The 11316-nt window shown below is 29.3% G+C and overlaps 1 protein-coding gene across 1 annotated transcript; it reads right to left on the bottom strand.

The window, feature by feature from the left end:
* Window positions 1-339: 339 nt before the first annotated feature.
* LOC107448285 (uncharacterized) lies at window positions 340-9602 on the bottom strand. Its single transcript, XM_016063428.4, has 4 exons — window positions 9429-9602; window positions 4437-4600; window positions 1554-1727; window positions 340-510 (listed from the first exon to the last, which is right to left on the bottom strand). The coding sequence occupies exons 2-4, from the start codon at window positions 4576-4578 to the stop codon at window positions 371-373; spliced, it is 456 nt and encodes a 151-aa protein (XP_015918914.1). The 5' UTR covers window positions 4579-4600; window positions 9429-9602; the 3' UTR covers window positions 340-370.
* Between the last annotated feature and the right edge of the window lie 1714 nt (window positions 9603-11316).

The following is an 11316-nucleotide window of genomic DNA, read 5'->3' as shown; positions in this document are numbered from 1 at the left end:
CATTGTTTTGCATTCTAAATATCAGTTTTTACTCTTGTTTAATGATGTGAGAAACACCGTAATTCCGAAACTAATACACCTGACGTACAGCGCGGACCTTGCCCCATCAGACTCATACTGGTTTTCTGAATTGAAGTCAGTCTAATTGGTATGCCCCTTCTGAGGAAATAAATAAGTGCATCAGGTTGTGGTGAAAGTCCTTAAATTCCCTGCGACTTATTTCAATCAGTGCTCGCGAATTTAAACGCTGTTTACAAACGGTTATAATCAAGTTCAACTTGGTTCTTATTACTATTATTCATTCAGTAGTTAATCTATGCCACAAAAACTTCTGAGAAATCACCAAAAAAAATTTTTTAATGAAAATATATTACATATTTGGTAAGTACACCGGTTGCACGTAAGTAGATTCAAATTTCTTGCAATCAAAAAAAAGTATAAACGACCAGAAAGCTCCGAGAAAAGCTGGAATGGCAGATGCGTAATACCCATCGTATTCCCACCGAAAATCTGAAAATAAAGTAGTGAAAATTGTTAAATAATATAACTTCTTATTGCATGAAACATTAATGTGTAGGTATGTCGATTGTTAAAATACTAATGAAATTTCGTTTTTGCATTTACAACAAAGAACTGAAATATCAAGCGAGTAAGCAGTCATATGAAAATTTCTGAGGGAAAATTCTTTTCAAGCTATTATCAAAAATAAACGTCTATTTTCAGGCTTTACTGATGATAAAATTGATGATTTACTGATGATTGATTGATTGATGATTTACTGATGATTGATTGATTGATGATTTACTAATGATTAATTGATTGGTGATTTACTAATGATTGATTAATTGATGATTTGCTAATGATTCGCTGATGATTGATTGATTGATGATTTACTGATGATTGATAAATTAAGTGTCTCCTAGAATCTGAATATTTCGATTATCCGAGCTAAAACGATAAGTCATGGCAACTAAATTCTTGCATTTTTCGTAACTTTTAACATGCCGCAAATGTTTAAATATTTTTGGCACAAAGTCTTAGCTATTTGAAAAGAGGATGTATTGTTTGAGCGCAAGGTATGCTTTGCTTTTTGTTCGATTTAATTTACTTTAATTTTCAGATCATTAAAATGGAATATTAATGAAGGAAAAGTAAGCATTTTCGATGCCTCGGAACCATTTTTGCCTTTAATCAAGGTTTTTAAAGAAGAAAAAGCTGTTCGTGACATTTATTCTGTGTTCCGAGAGGATGCCATAGTTGAAAAAACTGCATGTGGTATGCCAAGTTTAAAAATTAAAATTTTGACCAAAGTTTAAAAATTTCGTTCCACTCGCCCGGTTGAGTCCGATAAAGAGTAATTAAATCAACTTTTGCAATAAAATGTGTGTCAAATCAAATGACAAGGGACCAGGTAGAAAAAAGGAAATGTTCTCAAACTTTACACTTTTAAAAACTTAAAAAAAAAAAACACCACCAGAAATTAAGCTGCTAATATATAATTTAATTAAAAGTCAAGTACAAATTTTTTTTGAACACTATCAATCTTAACATACCTTGTTTCTTCATGAGGGCAAGAACAATATCACCAATTGCATTGAATGAGAATATGATGCCACCAATTAGAGCTAACAGTTTCATGATTCTTAACGTTCTGAGGGAAGCTTTTTCTTCGAGTTGATTCCGTACATAGTAGACGTTCATCCGCAATAGGCAAATACAGACGATTTCTGTAAAATTTAATTACGTATGAATCATTTAACAGATAAAAATACGGGGAAAATGTTGAACATTGGACCTGTGTTGATATTTCCGCGCCCTGGTGGAGGAATTTTGCACTCAGTATGTGTAGTTGATACTTGTAACAGTAACTATTTGCTGTGTTGGTGATCATTTAATGTGTGTGTGTGTGTGCGCGTGCGTGCGTGTGTGTGTGTGTATATACAGGCTTGTGTACTCATTACAAAGAATGACTTAAAAGCCCTTGTTAAGTCAAAGTGTATAGGTAGCACATTAAGAAAAGGAGAACACAAAGACATATCCAAGGTATGCAGGTTTTATGTGTAAAAAGTAGTTTTTACTTATTTTGAGCGTATTGACGCATTCGGCCTAGGCAAGTAAGGCACAGTTTCCTATATATTTTTTACTTTCCTGAGAGAGAAACAAACATGGATAGAACTAATGGCTCTGGAGTTATGAAAGTTTTAATGCATAAAAAGTATGTAGTTTTGTATTACACCTCTAAAATTACACATACTGAAAAGCTATGTATTTAATCATATGCTTTGTTTTACTCTAAATCAAATGAGATCAAACACAAGTCAGTAAAATTAATACTTCAAAAGTTTAAGACTGCAAGGCTTTCTTGGACACAATGTACAGTTGACTTAAAAGTTTTTTTTTTAATGTCTAAAACTGCTATCTAAACAAGTGAGGTCTTGTTTGCCATGAACATTTTTACGCTTCATTAAATAAAAGCGTAAAAAATAAATGATAAATAATGCTTCAATTGTCAGTATAGCAATGTCAAATGCGATACGTCCCGCAGTGGACTGATCGTTAAGACACGGTTCCCAGCAGATCACCGAAGTCAAGCATCACTGGTTGCGGTCAGTGCGCGGGTGGGTGACCACTTGGATTAGTCTGCGTAAGGGACCGAGGGTGTGCGGTATTGGTCCTCGTTAAACTGTTCTACCGTAAAGTGCTCGACTTCACGTGCAGGTCGTCGGGCTACCGAAGCGGGGGTGCCATCCCCTCTGCAGAGGATCAAAATTGTGATGGCATGTCTTCGGATCATCCTCAGGGATGTTTCCCAGACCGTCGCCAACAGCCCATTGTGCAGCTCTAGTGCGACGTAAATGAGCTACAACAACAACAACAAATGCGATAAATGGTATAAGTGCAAACTGTATTTTTTATACAAATAACTTTTATAACTGATAGTTCTTAAGTAACTTTTTATTGAATAGTTTTATCGATTTAAGTTTGGTCTTTGGGATCTTGAACTTTTTATCTTGAATTTTTCACAGCACGATCGCATTTAGACCTTGATCATGTTCTATTAAACTGTCAATTTAATTCAACAGAAGGACTTGAAGTAACATAATGATGAGTGGCATTTATACATTATTCAAAAAGTGATGGTTCCACGATTTCAATGTCGTATAAAGATGTTTCATAGTAATGCGTAGTTATTTAGTGGAAATTCCGGAAACTTGTGAAGTATATCTGAAAGCAACACTAAAGAAGAGTCTCTGTGACGTAAAAAAATGTCAGTTAACCTTTCATAAGGCTGTGGGAAGTATATTTCCCACCAAATTCATTACAGTAGAGCACCGATTATCCGAACTGCTCGGGACCGAACGTGGTTCGGATAGTTGAAAGTTGTTTAAAATCTAGTTTAAATGATTATTATTTATGCACTAACTTCCCTTTTCTCACTTTTTCCAGGCTTAGAACTGGCAGTACTATTTAAAATAGATCTGGCGTGTTTAAAATTTTTTTCTGCAATTTTTTAATCGTTTTTATTTATTTATTTTCTTTTCGTAACTTTGTTTTTTTCATTTTGAATTTTTTTTATCATATTTCAGCTTTTTATAATTTTTTTTTTGTCAATTACTGATTTAAACCTTTTTTGCTTATCATCCATTGCAAAAGAAATCCAGCAAAGACTTTTGTTTAGAAGAAGATGCTCTTTTTTAAGCAGACCTTATTCTTTTTAAATAAATCAACTGAACTGGATCAACATCATTTTGACGTTCTAGACTATTAAAATGAAGCCCGCATTCTTGGAAAATAATTTTCAGTTGAAGAGGGCTAAAGGGGTATGTAGGTTTAACTGCATAACAAAACATGTATGTATGGCTACTATAAGAAAACTGCTAAAAAAGGTCGCAAATTAGATAAGGTCTTCAGATGTAGTGGATATTATTTATTCTTCTAAATTTAGAAAAATTGTCCATAAGTTTAAAAGTATTCTAAACTTTAAAAAAAAAACGAATTCGGACATAGTTCAGATAATTGGACGTTCGGATAATAAGGATTTGGATAATCGGCGCTCTACTGTACTTTTTAAATATCAATGAGAAGCTTTTTCCTCATCTTTGCTTTGTGCGACCATCTACAGATAACTTTCGAAGACTTGCCAATTGTTTACAAAAAAGTGGATGATAGTAAAGGTTTGCGTGAGGTCAGGAAGAGAGGCTGACAATTGAGAGATATTTTCTCTTGTTAGTTATGTTTTCGTCCATCTGATCATTTCTTATCAAGTTTATATGTTGTTATGAAGACAGAATATGTAAATCCGGTTAACAATACTGGGAAAAAATGGCTCAGTAAAGAATTAACACCGAAATTAGAATGTTTTCAAACTGTCAAACGTGTTTCTCGCCAAATTTTTGAGTTGCATAGAACAAAGTTTCACAATAATATTAACTTACCTAAATACAGAGCAGACATTACGGCGTTGTAATTACTTTGCCATATAAAAAAGAAGATTCCGCCAACAGCAAGAAAAAAACTTAATACCAGAGGTATGGCTTTAATCCAATGAATACTCCGACCAGAGTCACTTCTAATCATGTTTGTAGATTGAAATTGATGTCTAAATAAAAAAAAGTTAAGCTTGAATGCTGGTTTTTCATGCAAACATATTTTTTAAATGAATATTTTTCCTGAAATTAAAATAAAAATTTGAAAATATGAATGAACTAAGCTTTTATTTCTGAATGTCGGGACTTTTTTTTCTTCGGAAAATTTACTGTACTACTGGTGAAACCATGAGACTCCGTATAAATAAAAGATGCGTGATTCATATATGAAAACCAAAGCGTACCGTTTCTCAGAAAAAAAGATTTCAGTGATTTCTCGTATATCTTGCTTAATAATGCATTGGGAGCCTAGAAATTTCAGGAATCTGAAGGTAAGGGTTTTGTCAACAAAAATTACGTCAGAGTCGCCAAGTTGGCGATAGCTCCATTGTCAGTTATAGCTCCTTTCCTTTTGCCTGTAATGGGTTATTGTGGGCTGTTAAAAAACGTTAAGTCGATAGTTTTCGGAAAACTGGTGTTTCGTAAACAAAAAATATTTACAGATTCGCTGTTTCCAGCCAAAAATATTCAGGAAACACATATCTTCATCTAGAGAACAATTTTTGTGTTGTACCGTGAAATGATTTAGTACAGCAAGCCTGAAATAAAATAATATACAGTGCTCAAAAAGAAAAACCTGAATAACTTTTGATCTGATGATCGTATATTTATGTTCTAGGACTCAGTCTTAATAGTTTGAGATGGAGTTTTCAAGTATGCTAATTAATAGCTACAGACGATATTTTAAGTTACGAAATCAGACACAAAAACGTTCTTTCTTTGAATAAACATACCTTTTTCTTAACAGATTCGGATTCCCTAACATATAGTCGTTATCTGAGAAATATGATCCGCATAGTTTGGTCAGAAGAGCGATCCGAAATTTTTACTTTTTGCGTATTTCGCCATATCTAGCGACCTCATGAAGCGAATTCAAAACATTTTGCACAAAACTATAAAATTCGCTTGTCCAAAGAAAATTCAAAGCAAAAAATAAATTTCAGTAAATATTTAACTTTTTATTTCGTTATTTATAATAATAATAAAAAATAATAAAAAAAATTTGTGTTGTAAGGTATACAATTTTTTACATTATTTTAAAGCATCTAATTTTCAAATGCAAACATTTGAGCAATTGAATTTTATTGAATATAATTTTATTGAATATATATTGAATATAAACATTGAGCAATTGAATATAATTATAAAATTGAATTTTAGGAAAATCTTAGATTTAAAATTCGATTTCTCAGGATCTATTTATCCGAAATCGCGAAAATTTTGCATTTTGTCATGCAAAATTACATACTTTAAAATGATGTAAAAAATTGTATATCTTGCAATTCAAAATTGTTTCGACTATTATTAAAAGAAATAATAAAAAAATAATAAATATTATACTAAAATTTATTTTTTGCATGAAATTATCTTCGGACAAACAAATTTTACAATTGTGTACAATTTTTTTAAAATTCGCTTTAAAAGTTCTCGAGATACGGCGAAATACGCAAAAAGTAAAATTAGCATTAACGGGTTCTAATCTTGGATCGCTCTCCAGACCTAAGTATGGGGACCATATTTCCCACACTGCGACTACTCCCTATATTATGGGGTCAAAAATACTAATCCATTAAAAAAAAAAAGGTATGTTTAATCAGAGAAAGTACGTTTTTGTGTCTGATTTCGTAACTTAAAATATTGTCTGCACTTATTAATCAGCACATTTGCGGTCTCCCCCTTGAACCATTAAGATTGAGTCCTAGAATGTGAAAATTCGATCGTTAGATCAAAAGTTATTCTTTGTGGTCCATTTTTTCCCCCGCACTGTATAAAACCTCATTCTAAAATTGACCTACATAAGGATTAATAGCAGCATTTGAAGATTACTCAGACTCAATCGAATTTTTGTAGTGTATTAACAATAAGAATTTAATACGTATAAACAAAAAAAGAGATAATTAAGAAAGATCTAATCCTGAATATTTCTTGTTTTTATGATCAGAAACAAGAAATGATTCAACTTAATAGTTTAAAGAATTTATTTCAAATAAGCTTAGTACTAATTACTGTTAACTATTAATTTTCTCTAAAGAAACATATTTTCCCTACAAATTTGAATTTTGAACATCAAAATCAAGAAAAGATGATCCCAATAATCTATAGACGAGCAATCAAAAGTTTAGACCCTTTTATGTTCTTTAATTTGCCATACATCGGAAACTTTTTAAACGAATTAAAAAAGGTTCTGATCATGAAAAAAAGTCATTTATTTAAATAAAATTTTGTGCATAAATATTGGTATTTTCGGCATGGCAATTTTTACATTATTAAACACTATGTAATTTGAAATGATTAATACAAAATTTGAACGAAAGAAGTCAAATAGTTTCGGATGGATGCACTTTTTAAAAATTCGTATTTTCAATTTTTTACATCGTTATAAAATTTTACAAAAATTTATATTTTCAAATTTTTATTTCCTAAATTTTATATTTTGCGATTTTAAAATGAGATGATAAAAATAGGTATGCAATTAAATTTTTTCGATTGTTATTAAATAAAATACCAAAATAATAATTATTATTAAACACAGTTTTTTGCATAATTAACTGTCAAAAAATAAGTGAAAACAGTTAAGAATTTTTTTTCTTCCAAAGTCATGCCATTGTAATTGTGACGAGAGAAAAATTACGCAATTCAAAAGAAGGTTTAATCAGTTGAATAATCTTCTGACAAAAAGTAAATTATCTCATATCAGTAAAATTTTTTAAAAGGAACAAAACAACATATTATATTGAAGCTATGTATATGAATTAATACTATAAGGATACATGCATATTAAAAATAAAATTATCCTGATTTAAAAAAATTATGCAATTCAAAAGAAGATTTAATTATTTGAATCTTCAAACAAAAAATAATTTGGCAGTAAATTATTATCAGGCCCAGCACTTTTCCACACATCGATAAAAATTGTTTAAAAAAACATATTATATTGAAGTTAAACGTATAAATTAATACTATAAAGATACGTATATATAAAAATAAAATTATGTCTGATTAATCAAAATTATCCTCAATCAAAACAATCCACGATCTATTTATAATTAACAGGCTTAGCACATCAATAAAATTTTTTTTATCCGAAAATCATGTCAAATTATATCGGAACTATGCATATAAATATATAATGTGTGTATAAAGATTATTTTCAATGAATAAAACTCGACCAGAAATTAGAAAACTATGTTTATCAAAAAACAAATTATGTAATTTGCAATTTAATTAGTCTATAATAAATCTACTGACAAAAAATAGTTCAACAATAAATTATTAACTAAGTGAGTAAAAAGTGTTTTCGATAAATTATACTATATATATAGGGTAAACTAACCAGTGAAGGAACACTTAAGCTTCGCTTGTCTTTTAAAAAATCATATTAATTTCAAAATTCGTAATTTTAGTTAAATGACAGTGTCAACATATTTGTTACTAATTTCAAATTATGTAAAAAAATTGTAGAGAACTTACATAATATTGTTTTAAAGTTTTGGAGGTTCAAATAACAAGTAGTAAGAAGACCAAGTGAAGGAACAGCTCTTACCAGTGAATGAACACCCAGTAAAGGAACACTTAATTTTGGTTATTTTTTTAATGCTCTTTATGAATTTATAAGCCATACAAATATTTAAAAACAAGCCTATTCTTGAAATTATAACATATAAATACTTGGAAAATGTTAATTTTTTTTTGTAATCATGAATTTAAAATTAAAGTGTCAACATATTAACACATTCACTGGGAAATCTATGCCCAGTAAAGGAACATGCCTGTTCCCTCACTGGTTAGAAGTTGTTTTTCGTATTTTTAACATACTTTTGATGCGGAACATCACTAAAGGTAAAAGAAAATTAAAGTTTATCTTTTATTTTCATTAACTTAGAAAAGAAAACCAGTAAAGGAACACTTGTTCCTTCACTGGTTTTTCATCGTTTGGTGATCCAGTGAATAAACACCCGCTTATCCTAGTACTTTATTATGCTATGATGCTTAAAAAAAAATAAAACGTAACTTCAATAACTATATTTTGAATTCTCCTTTTCACAGTGTGAAAAATAAAACTATTACATGCAATTAATTCCACTTCAAACATATAAATACAAACACTCACCTTATAATTTTTTCAAAGAAACAAGGTGTTGCAGAGATAATAACAAATTCAAAAATTTTTCCTGAGAAGTCTATTTAACCAGGTAATCCAAAACATTGCTAGATGGCTTCCTATTGTTTGTCAGTAAGCTACTGTTACCAATCAATCTAAAGAAAAACTTTCAAATTCTTATTTTTAATCGATATATATGAAATGTTCCTTCACTGGGTAGAGTTCCTTCACTGGTTCGTTTACCCTATATATATATAAATAACTACCTGAGAGAAAAATTTTGAATCAAAAGATTAATGTTCTTTAATATTTTTCTATAATTAAATAATTTTTTTTCTATAGTGAGAAAACAGTTTTACAATAAAATTAATAGCACATTAATAATTTTTCTTCTTCAAAAAATCATGTTATATTGTACCGGAATTATACATAAAATTAGTATATATACATAAAAGATCATAGATTTAAATAAATAAAATTCATCTGAAATTTAAAAAACAATTTATTATCAAAAGATAGTTCAATTAATTGAATAATAGATTGAAAGGCGTAACTGTCAAAAATAGATTAACAAGATGAGCACTGTTTTATTCATCAATAAAAATTGTTTCAGAAAATAATGTCCTTGAAAAATGATACATTATTGATAATGAGATTGAAGAAATCAAAACTTAACTAACCTTTATTTGCGGTTTATTTGATGTAGATCTCAACAGATATCCTTTAAGGAGAATATGAATTACTCTAAATTTTTTACTCTAAATTTAATATGTGCGTTTATTTCATGTAAATAGGAAAATGCAAAAGATTAAATAATTGATAGATGCCAATAAACTGTAAATAGAAAGCATTGTTATTGAGACTCTTATCCATTTTGCCTTATCTCACAATGCTGGAGATAAAATATTAATGTAGATAAAAAAATATTGAAGATTGTTTAAAAAAAGGTTTTTCTTTCAAACGATATTTTAAAGGTAACTTTAAAATAACATGAAAAATGTCTAAAGAAAAGAAGAAAAAAATGAAGTTTGACTTTTACCGGGAAATATAACCGAATAATATGCTGTTTTAATAGCTATTTTAAAATTGAAACAGCTGTTCATGATTGTTTGGTTAAGCTTTGCTAATCTTTAGACAACGCCCTCTATGCTTCATTTTGAAAATGGCGCAAAATGTTAGCATTTGGAAAAGTCAGAGTTTTGAGACAATAAAAAGCGTTTCTTGTCCATTACGCATTGGCAAAATGGCTTTTAGTTTGAATTTCATGGCGCCCTCACTTTTCAGTTACAATAATCAAGAGCATATATGGCAGTACTTTTACTTTCGTTACTTGTACCGCCGGTACAAGTAAAAAGTACGTACTTTTACTTGTACTTCGTTACTTTTTAAATTCAGTACTTTTACTTGTACTTTCGTTACTTTTTTTGGGAAAAAGTACAAGTATTTGTAACGGAAATGTCGAATAAAATCGCTAATTTTTTTTTAAAACTCGGTAAGTTTTCTAAAAAAAAAATTTAAAAAAAATGTATTAAAAAAATGCTTATGTTTTTTTAATTTATAAAATTAATGTGCAATATATATGCATTCACAGATAACTTCGTGTTTAAATGCTTTGACCTTTTAAAATTGTCATTTCGCCGTTCAAAAAAGCCGTCCTTTCTCTTTCAGGAAAGGGAAAGGACGCATTCTAAAAATTTTCAATTTTCTAAAGCTGAAAACATCGTGCCAATCACCAGCGACAGAAGAATTTATGGCATACATGAGCTCAAATGTCGAAACGGAAAGCATATCAATTTTGAATCGATATCCAATCGTAAAAAAATTATTTGTGAAATATAATACCGCACACTTTCGAAATGCAATTATTTTGCAAAATGAATAAAAATATTAATTAGCAAGTTATTTTCATTCATTTTCGAGTTTTATGCATTTATTTAATACATTTTAAATAAAAAATGTTGGATTTTGTTATTACGTTTTTCAATTTTCGTTTTGAACTCACTAATAATACATTTTTGTCTTAATACATTTTTTACTAAATACATTTTTATCTAGTACATTTTTTACTAAAATTATGTTTACGCCCGACCTTGTCAAACAACGCCCAGTCAAATCTCTAAGAACTTCAGAACTATTTGTGCTATTGAAAACTATTATAATTACTATTTTAATTCTTGAAAACTAGAAGGTATTAATTTAACTGCTGATACTAAAATTCGTTTACAAATTTTAATTATTCCGTTAGGCAGAAATGTTCGGAAAATTATTTTCTCGCATGACTTCAGCATTAGCCATTGTTACAAATAAAACTGTAGACTGTTCTTTTTCAACTTATACTGCACATTCAATTATTTTTTACTAGCTCAAAGATCACAAAGCTATCTGAAACCTCGTGTTTGCTTTGTTCATGTTTGTGCTTTTAAAACGCGTTTCTATAGAGTAAAACAATTTTAAATCAGTGGTAATTTAAATAAATAAAAATAATAAGCTAAAAATTAAAATCAATAGATAAAATTTCTTTTTCCTGCAAATCCATAAAAAGTTTGACATTAAAATTATATTTGATTT

This window comes from Parasteatoda tepidariorum, chromosome 4 (assembly GCF_982258835.1).
Source record: "Parasteatoda tepidariorum strain Cologne lab strain chromosome 4, Ptep-v5.0, whole genome shotgun sequence".
In the NCBI taxonomy this organism is placed as follows: Eukaryota; Metazoa; Arthropoda; class Arachnida; order Araneae; family Theridiidae; genus Parasteatoda; species Parasteatoda tepidariorum.
The sequence above is the reverse complement of the archived record's forward strand: the minus strand, read 5'-3'. Positions and strand labels throughout refer to the sequence as shown.